A 22,789-nucleotide genomic window follows, 5' to 3' on the forward strand; every position below is an offset into this window, starting at 1 on the left:
ACACCTTAAAGTTGAAAATTCTTGTGATAGGGTTAAAGTGAAGCTAAAAGCTTTCCTAGCCATCAACTAGCAGGATATGGTAAATTTATTTTTTTAATTAAAAAAAAGTCTGTTATTAATCACAGATGTCTAAGACTTGGGAAGTAGGGGCTGGGAATGGAAAAAGTCTCCCTTCCTCCAACAGCTTCAGAGTTTTTGTGTACATTCTCTGAAACCTTATCCTTCAGGGCTGAAAGGCAGGGATCCCTGCTGCTTGTCCTTTTTCCTCATTCTTACCTCTTTTTCTTTTTTTTTATGGTAGAATCCTAGCATGGTTTCCCTGTGAACTCTTAAATGACCTGGTTGGCTTTACTTCATGTAAAGATAGTGTGGATTTTAATTGAAGCTCTTGAGACTTCAAATAGATCAGCAGTTAGAATAAAATTACTCTCTCATGTGCACATCTGGGTAATTTTTTTTTTTAGAAACAAGGGTGAAATTCTGAGATTTATTTTGCCATTTATATGGGACATAACTTCAAATTATTAGTCAGAATGATGATTTAGGAGACATGAATCAATAATGACTCAAACTCAAGCATCCTGCTTATCAGGAAATTCTGCCAACTTTTGAAGTGAATCTAAATTGTGCCTTTCCTCTTTCTGTTTCTGAAGTCAATAGAATGCAATATTGGTAATTTATTTTTTGCTACACCTTGAACACACACACACACATACACATACAGTCAGAGGAAATCAGCATGCAGAACCTATACACATTTAAATGGAAAGGATGAAAATTGAGTTAATACCTATAATTGTGATCGTCTAACTAGTGTCTGGTCGTCTGTGAGCATTCTTAATAGACTTAGCATTTATAATGCAAATGAGCTTATACAATTCTAAAGAATCAAGAATAAAATCCAGGTTTTATGTCCAGTCTATTAAACCATGCACCCTGATTCCTACATCCCTCAAAGGAGTGCCATTTTACAAGAACCACACTCAACATGGTTTAAGGGGGATTGGGACGGAGTGTAAATTTGTCTCATATTTAATCTTGAGTTTTTTCTATCTCATTTTAAGTGAAAAAAATGTTCCCATACTAGATGGAAATATTTTAATTGATACAAATCTGGAAACATCTTGTTTTCTAGCTTGGAAGTATCTCTGTTATATCAATCCCAAAGTCCTATACAGTGCCTTAAACAAGCTTGGTAAATTGAGTTGCCATAGGCAGCTAGATGAGTCAGTGGATAGATTGCTGGGCTTGGAGTCAGGGAGACCTGAGTTCAAATTTGGCCTCAGATATTTATTAACTGTGTGACCGTAGGCAAGTCACTTACCCTCTTTTTGCCTTAATCCACTGGAGAAGGAAATAGCAAACCACTACAGTATCTTTGCCATGAAAACCACATGGACAGTATTGGCATGTTATGGTCCACTGAGTCATGAGTCAGACATGACTAAATAACTGAATAGCCACAGTCAATAGCACTATCTTGTGGTGGTCAAGTGGCATGTTGGACTGAAGACTGGGAGAAGAGATGTTTCTTCTTATGCAGAATTGCCCTATCTCCAAGTTTTGTACTCTATTTTTTTCTTTATCTAACAGTGATTTTTTTCTTAAAAGAAAAAAAAAAACCTAGGGAACAGTTTTATTCGTTGTTAATCTTAATCTCTCATCCCATTTTAGTAATTACCCATTCCTGATAGCTTTTCTTAACCATGAGTATACCAATAAAATGAACCGATATAGTGTATCCACTTATGTAGTTTAATTTTAAAAGTGCCACATAGGAACCAAAACAACAAAACATTTCATTTAGCATTGCAATGCTCCACGATCACGTATGTTCAGTCTACAGCGCTTGTGAACCACTAACCTTGAAGAGAACAGTGCCATTTCTAGTAATGTGGTGGAACGTTTAAGGCCATGCATATGTTTACTATACTTGACCCGCCAGATGAGGAGAAATGTCTCATGAAAATACCTCCTGACGTGCAGAGAACAAAAGACTACACAACTGAGAAGGAATGTGTACGATTTCGTTTAGTTAATGCACCAGCTGAAATAAGCCATATCAGCATCCTTCCCAAACAAGGTCAGACTAAAGACTGCTGTGAGAATTTCTCTTGTCCTTCATTCTATATTACATCTCCATCCAAGTTGACTGCAGAATGATATAAACACATTTGGAATTAGGGTAAGATAATTATGGGTCCTTATAAAGAAACAGACCTACAATTCACTCTTTGTTCCAAAAAACTTCCCTGCTCTTTTTCCTGTAAGATCTGACTGGTGAAAATAGTTTTACATCTATGTTGCCATTGCAGTCATAGAGAGTCACCTTTATCTCTTCCATTGAAGTTTTGTGGAGTTCTTTGACATGCTTGCCTACTCCGAGCACAAAGAAACATGAATTTAATCAATGGCACAGTGAAAATGCACATTTGCCATTGGTTTCAAACCTAATTGGAGATAGTGATTACTATTGATAATGTTTTATAAACTATGTAAGTTTTCATGATAAGATTACAGTAGACTTTTTGATTAATTAGTCATTTAATTAGACAGTTGGGATGGCTTCCATTAAGTTCTTGTTCCAATAATTCTTCATATAATGGAAATAACCCAAAGTTCCTAAAAGTATGCCAAGAGAGCATAATGGGAGGGGAGAGAACAAGCATTTATTAAGAGCCCCTGTGTGCCAGGTACTGAGCTAAATGCTTTACAAACATTACCTTACTTGATGTAACAATAGCTAATATATAGCATTTTAAGGTTTCCAAAGGGCTTTACATTTTATTATCTTACTTGAATCTAACAACAATCCTGTGAGGTCAGAGCTATTATTATCCCCCATTTATTTATGTATATAACATTATATATTATTAATATATTGTACATATATTATTATTTCTAATTGGGAGATAATAATAGCTCTGACCTCACAGGACTGTTGTGAGTATCAAATGATGTAACAATGGTATTCATTATGAATACCAATGAAATGGTAATCATTTCCTCTTACTCTCCTTTTATCCAGTGTTTATTCCAACCAAAATAGCCCACTTTCTGCTTCCTAGACAAAATATCCAATCTCTCACCACCATGATTTGTACAGTCTGTACTCCATGTATGGAATGCACTTCTCCCTCATTTCCTAGTGCCAGTTGTCTTCCTTAAAAGCACAGCTTAGGTGCCACACAAAACCTTTCCTGATTTTCCCTCACTCCCAACTGTTAGTGTCTCCTACCTCTTGAAATTACTCAATATTTCTAAATAAAATTTTCATTTATTTGTGTGCATATTGTTTCCCCTTCCCACTCTCCAGTAGAATGTAAACCCCTCAAGGAAGAGACTCTTTCGTTTTGTGTTTTTTTGGTTGTTGTTGTTTTTTTGTCTTTATATCAACAGCATCTAGCACAACTATACCTTACACTTAGTAGATGTTTAATAAATGTTTGTTGAAATATTGAGTGACATATAATTCAGGTTGATTAAATAAATTCTGGAATGAATGTGTGAATATCAATTCTTTTTATATAAGTTGCAAGCCAGCCACACTGATGCATAAAATAGTTTACTTTATTTTTAGCCAACTTTTGTTTATTTAGACCCCAGTTTGTTTGAGACTCAGCTCAATTGCCACTTCCTTCATGAAGCTTTTCTTGACTTTCTTCCTACTTAAAAATCAACAACAAAATGGAATACTTCCTTCCTCTGAATATACCTAACATTTGACTTTCATATAACATTTTGCGTGCTCTGCCTAATATGATTATTTGAGTGTTTATCTTTGCTACTAGATGTAAACTCCTTGAATATAGGAATTGTGTTTCATTTCACCACCACTACCCCCAATACCTAGTTCAGTGCTTTTTACCTGGTCATCTCTGAAAATGCTCTTTGAGTGAATTAATTAATGAATGTTTGTCTAGTATTTGGATCACTGAAATACTTCCTCCCCCCACTGCCATTTTAATTGTCATCATAATTGACAAAACAAATCTCTAGATTGGATATTTTGTAAGATCTGACTTTTTCTGTTTAACGGTGAAAAGGAGTTGCAGCTTGACTAAACATGGCTTGGGTCTTCTGGATTTCAGTTAATTTATATTCATAGAACCGCTACTAACACAGAAAACCAAGTATCAGCTCTACATGAACTATTAATGGAGCCTGGGAAAAAACTAGATTTTAAGCTTAATGGTGATCATCCTTAAAATACGTCATCTGTTTATAGAAAATTATACCCTTTGCTGATGAATACTTCACTACCTGATACTTCATAGATTGTGCAAAAAAAAAAAAAGGAAAACCATTGTCTAGTCCCAGTGTCTGGAATGTTGGTGGGAAAGTGCTGTTGGTTCTATGTACATGTAATCACTAGATTGGGGAGGGATTAACTCTTTTGCTTTTTCATTGAAGAGCATAAAGGCCTCCAGTGCAGCAGAGGTAAATATATCTAATCCAAGTATTGGTGTAAAGGACTATTTTCAAAGACCTTTAAATATATCTACTTTTTTTTAAGATTTAGAAAAGATTAAAGAGGAAATACAGATAATGATTTTATTCTTCTTCCCTGCCCCAGACCCACAGAACAAAATATTTTACTCTATTTGAACTGTGGCTAAAACCTTGAGCCATGAATTAGAGAAAGAGCCATTTTGGGTTCCTTATTTTCAAATTATAAAGTAATCACGTAGGACCACTTGCAAACTTTGAGGTGTATCAGCTAAATTTGGGGAGTTTTTTGGTCAAAAAAATCATTAGGCTATGGACTGACCATAGCAGGTTGTAATTAGCTTGTGAGATCTGATGAAAATATTTGCTGTGATAGATTTTTCTGGTACCAAGGGTAAATTATCTAAGGATTTCTTGCTTTCACTGGTTTTTTTGTTGTTGTTGTTTGGATGTTTTGGGGTTTTTTTTTTTTTTGAAGAGCAGTGGCATTCTTGAGGAGAGTATTTTTCACTGCTGAGATTGGTTTCAGAAGATTTTTTTTTGGATTTCTACAAACTCTGACATGAATTAAAACAAAGATAGTGTGGTACAGAGAAGAGAGCCCTGTCTCTGGATTTGGAAGACTTGGGTTCACATCCTACCTTTGATACTACATGTGTGACCTTAGACAAATCATTTAACTTCCCTGAGCCTCAGTTTCTTTATCTGTAAAATTAGAGTTTTCCTATACACCTGTGATGCTGTGTTGAACTCCATTGTGTTCTTCTTGAGGTATCATACTAGTTAACTTCATCAGAACATAGGGTTAATTAATAAAGCCAAGCCATTTAGCTTTCCTTAGTTCAATAGACACAGGCTGCATACTTGTTTAGTAACCTTTTAAATTCTGTTGGTCACAAAGGAAACTGGATCTAATAGATGTAAATCAAACCCCACTCCTAAGAACATTATTGAAAGTGTGTGTACTATCCTCATGGTGAGTCAGTCAGCAACCAGGTCAGACTAGACTGCATACCTTCTTATTGTTTGTGACATTATTTCATGTTTTCCAGAACTTTTTTCTTTTCATTACTATATGTTTGCAAAGAAAATGGGCAGACCCAGTATATAAATAAATGGTCAGTGATATCCCGGTGACTATCAGTTGTTCATTATCAGTTGAGTACTTGTTCTTTGTTGTTCATGCTTTTAAGTTAAGAAAAAGACAAGTTTCTAAGAATGTGTTGTTTTTTTTAAATTGTGTTAAAGTAACATCGTATTTGTCCTTATGATGTTTTTTCTCAAATAGTATTTGCTTTGAACTTTTTTTTCTTTCCAAGACTATACTTTGTTGCACTGTGATCTTCTGGACATTTCATTAAAACTCTAAATTCTTCTTCTGCCCTTTCAGACTCTCTTTCCGTCTCAAGCAATGATGCCAGCCCTCCTGCTTCAGTAACATCACTACAGCCTCATATGATTGGGGCACAGAGTTCTCCAGGTCCCAAGCGTCCAGGTAATACCCTGAGGAAGTGGCTTACCAGCCCTGTGAGGCGTCTCAGCAGTGGGAAGGCAGATGGGCATGTGAAAAAGCTTGCCCACAAGCATAAGAAGAGCAGAGAAGTCCGTAAGAGTGCAGATGCTGGCTCTCAGAAAGATTCGGACGACAGTGCCGCCACCCCGCAGGATGAGACAATAGAAGAGGTTAGTATCCTCCTTGGAGCTACAGATCAGAGCTCAGATTTACCCCAGGAAACATTCAGAAAATTAAAAGCCACTGTGCCCTTACATTTTTATTTAAAGTTGCAGGTACAAACATTTGCCTCGTGATTAAATTAATTTGATTCTCTTCCCCTTTACATAATAGTACCCAAGTCATCTCTCCCTTATGTTTCTACTGGTTTTCTGGTTAAAGGTAGGCTAGTGGGGCTAGTGCAGTGTGAACAAAGAAGGCAGTGGGCGTCAGAACAATTGCTGCCATTTCAGCATGTTCCCAACTATTTATGTGGTTTTTGCTGATAATAATAGAGGCTAAGTAGCTTGTCCTAATATACACAATAGCTACCACATCTACTTTAGTAGCAATACTAAATGTTGGTGTATTTCAGGCCCTTTCATCCCAGGCCCTCCGCATATTTAGCACACAAGGCTAGAAGTTGCTACTCAATCTTGCAGAAAGTTTGGCATTCCATCAGGGTTTATCATGTTTCTGGATTCCACACTGCACTATCACATGCTGGCAAAATTTTTCAAAGAAAGCACTGGGTTTTGTTTGCTTTGTTTTTTCAGTTTTAACAGGAAGGAAACATGCAATGTTTTCATCTTCCTGGTTATTTTTTTCTTCAACTTATATTCCAGCCTGTGGAGAGAAGTATCAGAATCAGTTTTTTATGCTAGCGCAGTAGCAAACACTACATCATTCCCCTTCATGAGAAATAGACATACTTAAGTAAGTCAGGAGATTTCTCATTTCCCTTCCTCCTGAAAACCAGGAAACTCCACAGGAAAGAACAGTTAATACCTATTTAATCTGGCCCTGCCATCCTCAGCATTGGTGGCATCAATGCTCCCTGCCTTGGGAAATCATGTTGTCATGGACAAAAGGATAATAATTATTATATATGGTTTCCCAGATCCCTCATAAGCTGTAATGAAGAGGAAAGGGTTGTGTCATTTAATTTATTTTGTACATATATACTTTTCTGCTGTAGATTTTTTCCCCCTGCATGTAATTATATCGTTGACTTTGAATAATGCTTGCGTGTTTCTTTAAATACCTGTGTCTTATAAATTCACTTATCAGTTATGTCTACTTAGTGGCTTCTAAAGTCCTAATTTTTCTCAATTTAAGACAAGGATAAAGATTCTTATACACAACTTATATTCTCAATATGTAATCTTGACTGTTTTTTTTTCCTCTCCAGCCAGTACCATTATTTCCATGAAATTTTACCTAAACGGGGTGATCCTTGGACTTTTCTTATAATTGGTATTAAGTACCCAGTGAATAATAATGTGATTCCTTTCAAAAGAGACCGTTTCAGCATCAGTCACAATTGCTGTATCAAATAGTTTTGCTTAATAGATTTTTTATGGGAATGTATTATTTGCAGGCAGGAGCAGAAGAATTTTGGAGAATTGACTGATATGACCAAACAAAATTGCCGAGAAAAGAGAGAGAGAGCCAGAGACCACTTAATTGCTTCTTCTCTTTTCTAACATGGTGAACAAGACACTAAATTCCTGGATTGAAGGAAGAGGACAAAAAGTTACCATCAAGGCCAAGTCTTTCTTCTAGATTTCTTGTCTCTGAGTTTCTGCTTTATCGTACTCTTCCCACGTGACCTTTAGGCATTCATCAGGGATTAACTGATCATGACAGCAATGGCCCAGAGGGTCATGAAGCTTTTTTCTGTTTTCTTGCAGAGAGGTCGGAATGAGGGGCTAAGCAGTGGCACACTCTCCAAGTCCTCCTCTTCAGGAATGCAGAGTTGTGGAGAAGAAGAGGGGGAAGAAGGTGCGGATTCAGTTCCCCTTCCACCACCAATGGCAATCCAGCAGCACAGCCTCCTGCAGCCAGACTCCCAGGACGATAAGGTAAAAGGATGGAAGGGTGCTGCCCTGGGAGTCAAATTAGGACCACCACATGTGAGCAGGGGTCAGGCTTACTTTGCAGAGGGATTGTGTGTAGGGCCTTTGTAAAATCACTCAGACAAACAAAAGACTAGGGGAGTGCGTGAAAGAAATTCATGCAAATTGCAGCTACTCCAGACATACATGGGTTGTTTTCCCCATCAGAGAAATAGGCATTGAATATATACCTATAAAAAAAGTCAACATTTGAAATAGGAAGCAGCATATGCACTGTTAACGCTGGCCTTTGTAGGTTCAAATAGATTATCTGCTTCTCAAGTTTCAGATGCTTGCCTTATAATTAAACTAATTTGATTCTCTTTCCATATATATGTATACCAAATCATCCTTATGATCCTAGTGGTTCTCTGCTTAGAGATCTAGGCTTATATAGTCAGTGTGAACAAATGAAATACCTTTATAGGTTTTTGATTTACTGATGTTAGTTCATTTATTTAATGTAATGAACATAGTCTTCAATAGAATAAAGTGGAGTTTTATGTGAAATTTGCATAAGTAGCAGATAATTCAACCCAGGAAATATATTTTTTCCCATTTTGGCTACATTCTCTCTGAGACTTGAGTAATGCTCTGTGTAGCTTTATATTTCCAAAATGAAATTGTGGTGCTATTTGTTTAATTGGGTTTTTTTTCCCCACATGCCAAAAGTCATTAGTCTGTAGAACCAACATACTACTCTCAAATGTTCATTTTGAGAGATTGCTATAAGAGCACAGAAATGCACCTAAAACTCCTAACCTTTACCTTGAGTGAATTCAAGGATTATATATCCAAATAGGGGCATTTTGCAAGTACTCCTAGTACAGCCCAGTTACAAAGCCCTAAAACAAAGTATATCAAAATGGAAACTTGATAAATACTATTTGAATGTCCCCTCCTACCTGATTCCCCATTGTGCTGCTTAAAATTTTCTAGTGTTGAAAACTGTAGTATGAAGTCACCACTGGTGATTTTCCCCCCCGTGGGTTGGAGGGGGGAAGGGGTGGTGTCGGTAACTAACATTTCTGAGTAAAGCTGATGTTTTCAACAGTTGTGTTTTTTTTTCCCCCTTTCTTTTCTGTTCTTTTTCCCCCAATGATTGTCATCATCACTAAAGTAGTCAGTTGCTGGATTGCCTCATCTTTTGCTGTACTGTGCCTAGATCAATTTCCTGCATGTTTGCTGAACTAGGACCTATCACAATCCAGTCCCTGACAGTTACATCTCCAGGGAATAATTGCCAAGGCCAAATTGAGCCAACCCAATCCAAATTCAAACTTTTCTTAGCCACATTTCTTTTGGAATTCTCTTTATCCCCACCTCTTTTTAAATCTAGTACAAGTTAGGAGAGCTACACATCTTAGGAGGGGGAAAAACATTGTAAGTTAAAGGATTTAGTTTGGGTTTCATTCCTTTGACATTTTCGTGCATGTCTTGAGTGTGTGCAGGCACACGCACATATGTGCGTGGTGGGTGAAAAGGAAGGGGGAGGAACAGAGGCAAGACACCACGTGGCCATTTACACATAATATAACTAAATGTGAAATTGGGCCCATGTTGTCTCTCTTATCTTCCTCCAAGCTAAGTAACTGTCTTCATTAATGTTATAGGTAACTTCTATTTTAAAAGGAGAAAAATACCCATTTAAATTTCTGTGGTGTTCCAAACACCAATAGTTGTCAGGCAGTATTTTCGTATATACCTAATCAGATCATTTTTTTTCCTCCATTTAAAACATCATTAGTCTTCTCTTTGGTAGAATCATTTATTGATTGTTGCATTTCATTGAGTGAACTTGATAGAACCTTATTTTTTTAAATAAAAGTATAGTGATGTTTCTAGACAGCTAGTATATTACCATGTGACTAATTTTTTGTTTTGTTCTGTTTTCTCTTTTTTTTTGTAAATTCACTACAGCACTATGTTGATTTGTGTTCTGTGTCTGCTTCGGCTCAATTTCCTTACCTTTCCATTTGAAATATTCTCCTTTCCTTCATTCCATATTCCTCTTTCATTAGAATGAACCAACTTTTGTCACCCAAAGCGCATGTTTTAATTTATATATTTTAGAGCATCATTGTAAACGCACGGATTTGTATGTGTCCATTTTGTCCAGGAACATATTGTTGGGACAGCTTAACCTCTGTTGCATGCATCTGTGCTGTCCTTAATATGAAGTGAGGTTCATATTATATACCCTTTTCTAGTTTCCAGTTATTTAATGATACAAGTAATCTGCAAACCCACCATGTTTGCTAATTACTGAAACTGAACTTAATGGCCCCTTACCCAGACTCCTTTGCTGTCAACTCCTTTTGCCCTCAGTTCTAGCCATAAATTGGCATCTTATTTATAGCTTGTGAGGCCAGAGATCTTCTGTACTCTGCAATAATCACTGGGGAAAATGGATGGCACAGAAAATGGTGAGCTTGTTCCCCCCTCTCTTCCCAGTCTGGTCAGTGCGTCCCAGCTCCTTTCCTTCCTTGTATTTATCTCTTTATTTTGAAGAATTGCAGTAAATGCACTTTGTGGTCATTTTTTCTTTTTCTTGTTATTCAAGGACTTGCACTTTAGAATTTTTTTTAAGTCTCTAGTATGTTAACTTATCAGGTATTGTTCGTTTTTCCTGTTATATGTTGTGCAGGAATTATTTGAAAAAATTAGACTAACACTATTCCCGTGCCCAATCACTTGTTTGAAAAACATGATGAATTTAGACTGTCCATTTAAAACAGACATGGTCTGCTTTCCACATGTATCCCAGATCAGGATTCATTTAATATTTCATGTCTGAATATTGTAAATTGGAAAGGAAGATTTTAAATAAATAAAACAAGAATAAAACTCGTGGATTTTCTGTCTGGAATTACTTTAAAAAAGAGACATTTGCAGAAGGAATTATTGTGTGTTGAGAGATTAAACTGGAAGCATTTCCTCCTTCCCCTTCCCTTTTTCCCCCCTTACATTTTTCCACAGACATCATCCCGGTTATTGGTCCGTCCCACCAGCTCCGAAACACCCAGCGCAGCAGAGCTCGTCAGCGCCATTGAAGAGCTTGTGAAAAGTAAAATGGTGAGCCTGGTCACAAGAGCCCCAGCAGGGCAAATTGTCTTATTGTGGGGGAATGCATCCAATTCCGATTACTTCTAATCTGCCACATTTCTTTACCAGGAAATGTATCCATAAGACACTACTATGTTTTGTTTCTAAGAATGACTGCCTTTGGAGCAGGTCCAGTAACAATTTGAAGAGATACTGTGCTATAACCTATAGTCACTCCGGAGCCATGTGCCATACCCTATACCCTCAGATAGTTTTATGCCTTCATCATCTGTTACAGATATTTCTCAATTCAGTTTGTAAAGCCTTTGTTTTCTGAGTTGATCTAAACTAGTTAGTATCTTAGTGTTTCTTTAGTTTTTCTTCCTAGAAGTCAGTCTATTAACAAGCATTTATTAAGCCCCTACTGTGTGCAGCTAGGTGGCACAGTGGACAGAGCACCAGGCCTGTAGCCAGGAATACCTAAGATCAAATCCAGCCTCAAACACTTACTAGCTATACAACCCTGGGCAAGTCATTTAACTGCTGTTGGCCTCAGTTTCTTCATCTGTAAAATGGGGATAATATTATCCCTTGCCTTCCAGGGTGTTTGTGAGGATCAAATTAAATAATAATTGTAAAGCGCTCGGCACACTGCCTGACACATAGCAGTATATAAATGTTAGTTGTTATCATTATTGTTATGTGTCAGGAACTATGATAGGTACTGAGATTACAGACAGAAAAATTAAATAATGCCTGTCCAGAAGGAATTGACATTCAGTCAAGGGAAACAATGTGCATATATAAGCATATAAAAATATATTCGAAGTAAATAAAAGGGTAATTTCAGGAAGGACTCACAAACCATTCTGGGAATCAACAACAGCCTCATGTAGAAGACATCCTGGCTTTGAAGGACACTAGAATTCTAAGCAGCAGAGGAGAGGAAATAATTCATTCTATGTATGGTAAACAGACTCTGATTGCAAAGGCATGGGGATGGATGAAATGTCATTTAAAAGAGGAGCAGCAACAAGGCAAACTTTGATGGACTATAGAATGCGTGATGGAAAGTAATGTGTAATATACCTCAAAAGGTAGGCTACAGCAAGGTTGTTAAAGTTCTTAAAGGCCAAACAAAGAAATTAGTATTTTATCCTGTGTGTAGTTGAGTGCCACTGAAACTTCCTGAAGAAGGGAATGATGTGGTCAGATCTGTACTTAGGAAATATTATTTGGCATCTATTCAAAGGATGAATTGGGGGTGAGGGGAGAGTGGGGAGAGAGTTGAGACAGAAAGACCACTTAGGAGCAGGAGTCAAGGGAAGAAGTGATGAGGGTCTGAACTAGAGAGGTTTCTAGATAAGTGGAGAAAAGGGGACTGATGCAAGAAATGCTGTGGAGGTAGAAACTGATTAGGAGTATGTGATGTGAAGGAAGAGTGAAAGTTCAAGAATGTCTCTGAAGTTGTGCACTTAGGTGGATGGAAGGATGAAGATACCCTTACAAATAAGAAAGTTGAAAGAGAAGGATTTGGAGGGGGTGGGCTGGGCTGGGGGTGGAGTAAGTTCCGTTTTGAACATGTTGAATTTGACTTGCCTTTGGACATCCAGTTCAAAAAAGCTATGAGGTGGGAAATATTAGTAGTACATACTTACACTCAGCAATGGTGTACCTATGTTCCAATACTTTAGAAATTAAAAGTATTTTGGTGGCAGCTAGGTAGCACAGTGGATAGGGCACCGGTCCTGAAGTCAAGAGGACCTGAGTTCAAATCCGGCCTCAGATCAAACACTTGATACTAGCTGTGTGACCCTGGTCAAGTCACTTAACCCCAATTGCCTAAAAGCAAAAAAAAAAAAAAATTAAAAGTATTTTAATTTTAAGGTAAAGAAAATCATGTTCCACCAAATCAAGGCCAATTTAGATACCAGGGATATCGACAGCAGAACCCACTCTACCCATGAGCACTTGTTAATAGGCTAATAAAGTCAATTCAGTAAACTTTCCTCAAGTCCACTTTCTCATGTGCTTTCTACATTCCTTAAACATCTGCTTTATGCAAGTCACAATGCTTAGGGTTACAAAGACAAAAACAAAATGATCCCTTTGTTCAAGGAACTTGTCTTCTGCTTATCAGATCCAGTCTATATACAGATAAGTATAACCACAAGGATAGGGAGTGAGGTGGGCAAAGGAGGAATCAAAGGGATTCTATGAAAATTTGAGAAAGGAAAGAACACTAACCACTAATTGGCAAAATTTTCTAGGACAGCAGTTGATAAAAGTAGGCCCCTTTCAGAGGTGAATCAGCCCCGGTGAATTTTGTTTTCAAAGTGGGAAAAAATGATTTCCAAGATTTATCAAGTCTTCTTGCTAAAACACTGAAAATGGGACATGAATGCTGATGCTTAATTTCCAACATCTGCACTCAAAGTTAGTTTTACTCATTCAATTCCCTTTTCTCCAAAATACCTCTTTTTTACACTATCTCATAAATTGTTTTATCTTACAATATAGATAAAAGTATGATTTTAGTACTCCATTATTGAAAAATTGACTCCGCTGATTAAGAAATCTGTGCTACTTCAGAAAGGGCTAGACTAAAATTTACTCTGGTGCTATCTATAAAGAAAAGGGTTCTTAGGGCAAATTAAATCCCATTCTCTCATTTGATACTTAATTTGAAGGGATTTCAAAATCCTTTGGACACTTTAGAAGTAGTCATTTATGGTCAGTTATGTGATCATTAGACTCATTCTTATCTATTCATTTAAGGAAATCTCATAAAATTGTATATATGTTAAAAATTGCATTTCTTTTTAACATTTTCTTTAATGCTGACCTTTCTTTAATCCTTACACTCCTTGAATTTCACTGTATTGCAAAGCGCTCTGGAGTCAGTTTTAAGATGATAATAGCTTGTTGACAAACCTCTTCTCAATTTAGAAAATCATATGATCCTAACAAAGTCATTTCCTTCACTTTTAGTTTAAGTACAATATTGGAGTTAATTTTTCTGTTTTATTTAAGTCATTTCCGATCACCTCTCAGGTTTCTAAGAACTTTAAGCAATACAGCAAGAATTGTTCATACTTAGTGAACATTTACTTTATCTGAGACTATGTTCTCTTTCACTTTCTCCTCATAGATAGTCTTTTGTATTCTGACCTCTTTTTTTTTTTTAAATAAAAGAAACATGGACCAAATGTGGCTTAGTTCCAAACAACAGCTCCCTCTTCCCTTGCCCCCCTCCATGGCAGGTTTTTATAAATGAAAACTTCCAGTGACAGGTGACTCATCGTAACATTCACAGGCTTTGCCAGTGTCCCATTAGTCTGAATCATTGCTGTATATATTCCCTTGTGGTGGGCTTCTCACCACAGGTCCCAAATCACTCTTGTTCATTTTCTGTTGGCTCATCTCCTAGGAGGTCATTTCCAGTGTGGCCATACCTTTTTGATTATGTACACTGAATGAGTATGTCCTATAAAATGCTGCCTATGATATCATTGGGGTGTGGTTCATTTGCCAAATAGCCAACATTCAAGGAAACTAAAACTCCAGATTTAGCAGCCAAGATTCATACTATATGTCAGTTTGTCCCAGGAAACTATTGGTTTCCTGCAGTTTTACAGAATGTCAGAGATGGAAAGGATATTAGATTCTAGTCCAAAATTGAAAAGCTAGTAAATGACAGGGTCAGAATCCCAACTCATTTTTTCTGACCCTTAAGTTCCATGTATAATGTAATATATTACATTACATAGTGTATTATATAATTATATATTACATACATATAGTAGTAACAACATACATTATCATCATTGTCATAGTCGTCATCATATGATAGTTTGGTTTGTGCTTTACAAGTGTTATTTCATTTGATCCTGGGAGGTAGGTGCTGTTATTATCTGTGTTTTATAGATAAGAAAACTGAGGCACCAAGAGGTTATGTGACTTGCCCAGGGTCACACAGCTAGTAAGTATCTGAGCCTGGATTTGAACTTGGGTTCTCCTGACTTCAGGGCCAGTGGTCTATCCACTGTGCCACCTAGCTGCCCCTCCAACCTCCATATCCAGGAGATATATGACATGACTGAGCATCATAGAATGGCAAAAGTAAATCCTGTGTAACCATAGTACCTATTGATGACAGTGTATTATCTAGTTCCATCTCCACGTAAACCTGTCATCTGCCGCCTCTTTTATATTGTCACTAGCACGACCCTAGTAAGGCATTCATTATCACTTACCTGGATTACTGAAATAACCTTCTAACATATCTTCTCCTCTCCAAATCTTAATACCACTGACAAAATGCTCTTTCTTATGCATAGATCTGGCCCTGGCTCTTCACAACCCTTCAGTGGATGTCCGTTGACCACGGAGTTCAGATAGCTTTGTTTAGCATTCAAAGCCCTCCCCAGTCTGGTACTACCCTACCTTTCCAGGCTCATGTCATTATTATCCCTTTCCACTGTAGTTTACACTCCAACCAAGCAGGAGAAATCAGTGTCCTATAAGCACACTATATTTTACTGCCTCTCTGGCCTCTCTATAAGCCTTTGCTTATTATCCTGTTCTGTGTTCCTGCAATATCCTTCCCTCCCACCACTCCAGTCTGTCGAATTTATATCCATTATTTATAGCTCAGCTGGAATGCTGCCTTCTTCAGGAAACTTTTCCTGTTCTTCCCAGTCATTAATTCTTCCTTTCATACTCCTACAGCATTTATTTGTACCTCCAATGCACTCACCCCTATTACTTTGTATTATATTTATCTATGTATGTTTTACATCCTCCTACCAGAGACTGTCCTCTGTGCTGTGTCTCCATGGCACCCAGCGCGGTGTTCTCTGCCCCTAGGGAGTGTGCATTCTAACATGGGAGACAACATGGGATCGTGGATGTAAAGCTACAAAAGAGCATAGAGGAAACTGCGGCCCAGAGAACAGGGAAAGTCTCATGAAGAAGGCAGCATTCAGGCTGAGCTGTAAATAATGGATACAATTCAACTGACTTTGGAGTGGTGGGAGGGAAAGACAATGTAGAAACAGGGAACAAAATAATAAGCACAAAAGCTAGTAGGTATCTGAGGCAGAATTTGAAACCAGGTCTTCCTGACTTTATGTCCAATGCCCTATCCACTACGGCGTGTTATGTGTGGGCACATATAGGCAAAGGCAAAACATACAAAGTAGACACAAGTTAACCTTCAGAGGGAAGGAACTAGAAGATTGGGGGAACCAGGGAAAGCTTCTCAGGTCAAAGGCAAGTCCTGAAGGAAACCTAGGATTCCAGGAGCAAGAGGTAAGAAAGGAAAACCTTCCAGGAATGGGAGACAACCAGTTCAGAGATGTTTGTGGAGGTGAAACTAGCAAGGTACAGTACTTTGTTCAGTCACGTCCAACTTTTCATGACCCCATTTTGGGTTTTCTGAGCAAGGATACCGAAGTGGTTTGCCATTTCCTTCTCCATCTCATCTTACAGATAAGAAATTGAGGCATACGGGGTTAAGTGACTTGCCCAGGGTCACCCAGCTAGTAAGTGTCTGAGACCAGATTTTAACTCAAGAATATGGATCTTTCTGAATCTAAGCCCAGTGCTCTATCCACTGTGCCACCTAGCTGCCCGGGTGTAGTGCAGGCACGGCTTAAATGACATTCATTGTTGGTTAGATGCCCTTGCATATGAGAAATCCCAAATACTGGTTTCATGCAGTGCATGACCCATTGCATGGAAAATAGTTACATTTAGTAATCACATGTCTAGTGGCGTGTTTCAGGTTTGCCTCTTTTCCAAGGCCAGCACTAAAGAGCATGTTTAAATTCATTCAGGAACTTGGGAGCTCCATTCCAACTAGGCCTCTGTTCTCTGCTTGGTAAAGAGACAGACACAGAAGGATAGTCTCAGAAGAGTCCCTATGTATGAAATAAACCTTTTTTTGAGAGGAAGTTAAGCCTTACAGTTTCTGTTATCACTGGCTTTTTCTTTTCCTGATCAAATCTTCTCATGCCAGGAAACTCCACATTCCCATCTCCTGCCACCATCTCTATTCAGACTTTTCCCCCTTGGGGACTTGAATTCACATGAGTGGATTCGGTGGCTATCCCCAGTGGAGTCACTCTAGCTTCTTCCTCTGTATCTAGGGGAGGGTCTGGCACTTTGACCAGATTGTTGTTTTTCCTTTCAAGTGGACAATCAGCCTAATGAACTTCAGCTGTTCCTCTGTAAATCCAGACAGTCTAAGAAGACCATAAATTAACCCCCTTCATTGTCCCAGGCTTTGGTGGCTTCCTCTCAAAGAACTTGGCCTACACAAATCAAGATTTGTTATTTAGGGTAAACTTCCTACAGTATAAGCCAAGATCTGTTTATTCAAAATAGTTCTAAATCTGAAGCTGGCTAGATATACTAATCTTCTTCAGCAAAAAATGACACACAATATAGACCTTGCTCCTTCTAATTCCATGAGTTTCAAGTGAATAAGATTTTGCTGTACTGTTCTTTTTGTCCTGAAAACCACAGCTGTGATTGAGAGATGGAAGAACAAAAATTCATCTGTTGGCTTTTCTAGAATAGAAGCATCCAGTTTAACATTAAAGGTCTGAGTAAAGCATGGTAGTCACAACAATTATTCCTTTAGTTTATATGATGTATTCTGTCCAAAGGGGAGTGCATCACAAGAATGAGTACATCATCTTCTGTACCTTTCTAGTTCAATCGGACAGTCAACAAGTAATTACTGAATACCTACTCTGGGCCTGCAGAGGATTGTGGTTGATGTAAAGGAGAGTCAAAGAGAAATTTTCCTTTAAGGGAGACAAACCTAACACACATGAAACAATGAGAGAAGTATCGAATGCTAAACTTGGTGGTCCTGTTTATAGTGCAGTGATGGTTAAGAGGAAGAAGAGATCAATGTGGCCTGCAATATTAGGTAGAGGTTTGGTGCAGGTTCTAAAAACAAACCAGTAATAGAAAAGACTGAGGGCCTAGCCTAGCCCCTGTAGATATAGCATGAAATAATAGCTTTCAACATTTTTGAATGAGTGCACATAATACAGCAAGGCAAAGCTTTTGCCTAGGTTTGCATCTAATGAACTGTGCCTTTCTATCTAGTTCACCTTAGGTAAAGTCATTTAATTTCTCTAGGATTCAGTTTCATCAACTGTAATATAACTGTTTAATAAGCTGTTAACCTTTCCATGTTTGACTCCTGTGATCCCTATGAGTTAGATCTGTGACCAGGTACATTTAAGGGAGGACAATCCCTATCAGACAAATGAGGATAATTCCCTTTAAAACTGAGAAGTAAGAAACTGCATACTTCTAAAATGAATAACAGTAAGATCTCATTTGTCAGAGATATATCTGAAAAGAATTAGCTAAAATTGATAAATATCATGAATCTGTAGGTACCAGAAAGTAGATACCAGAGCTGACTGAAGCTGGCTCTTACTATTTTCATCATTTATTACTGTGCAAACTATATTAATTCACATAAGTTTAAATGTCTTTATATTTCTCCTTTTCTTCCTTCTCTACCTACTTTCAGTTATTCAGTTTTCCTGCTTTGTTTAAAAATATAGTTAAGTACATTTGTTATTTAATTTCTGACCTAACAAAATTACTTGTGATTCTAGTTAGTAATATGATGAAGTCAGTATAACCAGTCAATGTAAGAGAAAATAGTATTGCTGCTAATAAATATTTTTTGTCATTGTGTCTTTTGGGTTTAGGCACTGGAAGATCGTCCTAGCTCACTCTTAGTAGACCAAGGTGATAGTAGTAGCCCATCTTTCAACCCTTCAGACAATTCCCTCCTGTCCTCCTCTTCACCCATTGATGAGATGGAAGAAAGAAAATCCAGCTCTTTAAAGAGACGACAGTAAGATTGACTTTCCTTTAAAAAAAGTTATTATTATTTCTTAGTCTGTAACCTCAAGTTCCTGCCCACTTTTAAAAATGTGATTGCTACCATTTTGAATTAAGATTATTAGAAGTCACAAAGTTTTTCGTTAGGAATCAAAGCTTGAAGCATTTGTGCGATATTGTTTTTCACATTTCTTACTTAGAAATAGCCCTCCTTTAGTTTCAGGAATATATTGTGTCTAACTTCAGCCACAATTTTTCTGCAGTCCTAGAGGATTCACATAAAAATTTTTTCCAAGATATAATTGAAGTCATTCATTTATCATACGATAGCTGCTACCGTTTAAAAAAAGCTACAAAATATATGATCTAAATATTTCTTAGAAATTAAGTAAAATTCTTCATTTATGAATATTCACTAGCTTTTTCAGAGCAGTTCAGGGTTCCATTTAGTATGAAGTAATTTATTTCCTTTATTGTCTGAGTGGCATTATAGAGTTAATAAACTTCACTTCCACAGCGGTAAGGGGAAGGAAGACACATTTATTAAGTGCCTACCGTGTCCCAGACTCTGTAGTAAATACTTTACAAATAATATTTCATTTTATTCCAAATGGTATAATCAGAGCCATAGCATCATATATCTAAATTTTACTCTCCTCTTCTGTTTCCTATGAAAACCTAGTGTCACCAGACTGTTAAGAAAATAATTACTTTGTTTGGTGTTTGCTTTAACACGACAATTTGGAAACAAGACATATCCTAGTCCCATTTTGTCTTCTGCCTTCTGGCAGTTTCACTTTGAATCCAGATTTTGGTGGAATACAATTAGAATGTGTATCTGTGAGTGGAAGTTCATTAAAAACTTTCTATGTATTTATCACAGTGACTCTATTGAGTTAGTTATTTAAACTCAGAGGTTATTCCATACACAGGGGACTTTAAAACAACCCATTCTCAAAATTTAGGTATTGAGAGTCATCTGTTTTTGTAAAGGAACAAATCTATTCGAGCCAAAGATATGAAACTCCCATCAAATACTATATTTCGCAGTCTACAAATGTTGTCTGTGGTAAACTTTTTTTTTCTTTTTTACAGCTATGTCCTACAAGAATTAGTGGAGACAGAGCGGGACTATGTACGGGACCTAGGTTATGTAGTTGAGGTATATAAATATATATATATATATATATCATCAGTATTTTAATCATGTTACCTCAATTACCTGAGTGGTTTTTTTTCCCTGTTACCCAAAGATATATTGTGTTTAAAAAAAAATTTAGCATTGGCACTTTCCACAGGTTTCTAAAAATACTATTATTCACAAGAAAAATAAATAGGTTCTTCTAAGACATATATCATTTAACCCTTTAGCTTATAAAGCTGAATTAAAATTCTCTTATCTAATCTACACAACATACCTCTTGCTTTACTGTTAGACTAATTTTTGCCAATATGTTAATTGTGACATCTATTATCAATCAATAAACTTTTATTAACCACCTACTATGTGCTAGGCACCATGCTAAGTGCTTGTAACATAAGAGGCTTGCCTTTAATTATACCCCTTGCAAATATTTTTGGTAAAGCAGAAGTGACAGTGTCTTTAATTTCTCTGAGCCAAAGTATGCTACAGCTATAGATTTTATTCCATCTTTAACTTAACCCTTGTATTCAGGAGATGTTGTTCAAAAAATAGCTTTGAGGCCGTCTTAAGTAATTTGATGATAGTTGAGAACACAACAAATAATATATCATTACATAAGAACAGAAGTTACTCAGTACTCCATGTAGCTGATGTCTGCTGTGGTTGCCTTAACTAGAAATGTCATTCTGATTAGATTAAGGGCTATTTCTAAAATGAGTCTAAAGCCCAAGTCCATTGATTTTATAAATATCTATGATTATATCATAAATATTTTGACTCAGTTCATTTGAAATGTTGTATTTTATGGTATATGTTTTAAGTATCATTTCAGCTTTGGAAGTTTGCCCATTACTTGGCAGTGTTTGGGTATATATTCCACTCAAGCCAGTAGTTTACTAAAACTGACTATGTAATATAAGAAGCTACATGGAACCTAGGCTGTGTAGTTGAGGCATAGCTATGTGTGTATTTTATACACACACACACACACACACACGAGCGCATGCACACACAAGAAATCATTCCAAGTATGTGCTTGCTTTGCCTTTAGCACATTTTTAACTTATTAAAAGAACCTCTGCATGATGAATTACACTAAGTTAATATTAAGATCATATCTGGGCTGCACATTTTAGTTTGTATTGAACTCTTAAAAAGTAATTAGATTTCCCACCTCCTTCCTGTATCCAACACTACTGTTTATGTTTTAATTCCTCATTATATTAATTATATAAGATAAGAAATATAAAGTTGTCTCTTTGGGTTTATCTGAGTCGAGTACATATATATATTTATGTTTATATGAGTATATAATGTTTACTCCCTCACTTAATAATAAAGGGTTGTGTCTTTAAAAGTTTTTTCACATTTGTAAAACTTCATAAGTTCCTTAGATGAACTTTGATCAATATACATGAAACAATTAAGGTCAAATCAGGAGAAATGGTATTAATCAGTCTTATCATACATTTCCAGTGTGAGTTGTATCTACATTTCATGTTGCTTTTGTTTTAAATGAATTGGTAATAAGAAAAAAACTAGGGGATATTTTGCTCTTGAGACTGATACATTTGAATATATTTTTACAAGGCAGCAACTTTAGAGTTGTTTTTGTTTTTTATGGGGAAGAGGGACTTTGTTGTATTATTGAGACATGGCATGGAATGAAAATGGGTTTTAAAAAGAAATCTCCAATTACAGGGATACATGGCACTTATGAAAGAAGATGGTGTCCCTGATGACATGAAAGGAAAAGATAAGATTGTATTTGGCAACATCCATCAGATTTATGATTGGCACAGAGAGTATGTATAACATAACCTATTTAAATTTTTAATTAAGAAAATTTAATGTCTAATTAAATAAAGTTATTTGATGAGTGCATGTTGTTTTACTTCAGATAAATGGTGATTTACTTTATTTTGCTACCTGCCTTGTATTGTAAGCTAGGTTTTCTTTTACATATATATATATATATATTTGTATGTATGTATGTATATCTGTGTGTGTGTGTGTGTGTGTGTGTGTGTGTGTACATATGTGTATTGCAGTAAAGAAAAGCTACTAAGGAAGGAATGGCCAGCTCACTGCCCAGTTGCTTAGATATGACGTCATTATGTGTCTATGCCTCTTTAGAGTCACCCCGAGTCTGAATTTCATTCTCAGCTTTACAGGATCACAAATTAAAATTTATTAGTTCATCTAGGGATAATTAGAATCTGTTTCATGCTAACCCAAACTCAAGTCTGTCTTATAAGCCAGAAGACCAATTGTATTCATTTATAAAAATAATAGCTCACATTTATATAGTGCTTCAAGATTTACAAAGCTCTTTCTTTCCAACAATCTGTGAAAGTGGGTAGCATAGTGTGAAATCCATTTCACAGATGAGAAAACTGAAGCTGTTAGTGACCCGAGATCATATAGCCAATTAGCTTGGGTTCAAAACCATATCTTCTAGCCTTCCTACTCTGCCACTACACCCTCCCCATTTATAATTATATCTCCCACATATAATAGGCTATATAAGTGACAAGATATAAATGGGTCCTGGCTATTTGTACAGGATCTTCCCTCCAGATGTTTTGGTTCACTTAGTCATCCAAATACAGATTTAGAAGTATCTCATTTATCATAGAATTAGAGAAAAGGGAGCTGGAT

General features: G+C 36.8%; 1 protein-coding gene across 5 annotated transcripts in view; it reads left to right on the plus strand.

Annotated features, from left to right (window-relative positions):
- The window catches only part of TRIO (trio Rho guanine nucleotide exchange factor), a 501,384-nt gene that overhangs the window by 444,925 nt on the left and 33,670 nt on the right, over positions 1-22,789 (plus strand). For all 5 annotated transcript variants that reach the window (XM_021008648.2, XM_021008649.2, XM_021008653.2 and 2 more), the window contains 6 exons: positions 5,840-6,132; positions 7,855-8,025; positions 11,038-11,133; positions 18,849-18,997; positions 20,080-20,146; positions 21,830-21,933. In XM_021008648.2, the coding sequence (XP_020864307.1) occupies positions 5,840-6,132; positions 7,855-8,025; positions 11,038-11,133; positions 18,849-18,997; positions 20,080-20,146; positions 21,830-21,933 (880 nt within the window). The remainder of the gene's footprint in view (positions 1-5,839; positions 6,133-7,854; positions 8,026-11,037; positions 11,134-18,848; positions 18,998-20,079; positions 20,147-21,829; positions 21,934-22,789) is intronic.

Source organism: Phascolarctos cinereus, unplaced genomic scaffold (assembly GCF_003287225.1).
Source record: "Phascolarctos cinereus isolate Bilbo 61053 unplaced genomic scaffold, phaCin_HiC Scaffold_4;HRSCAF=312, whole genome shotgun sequence".
NCBI lineage: Eukaryota > Metazoa > Chordata > Mammalia > Diprotodontia > Phascolarctidae > Phascolarctos > Phascolarctos cinereus.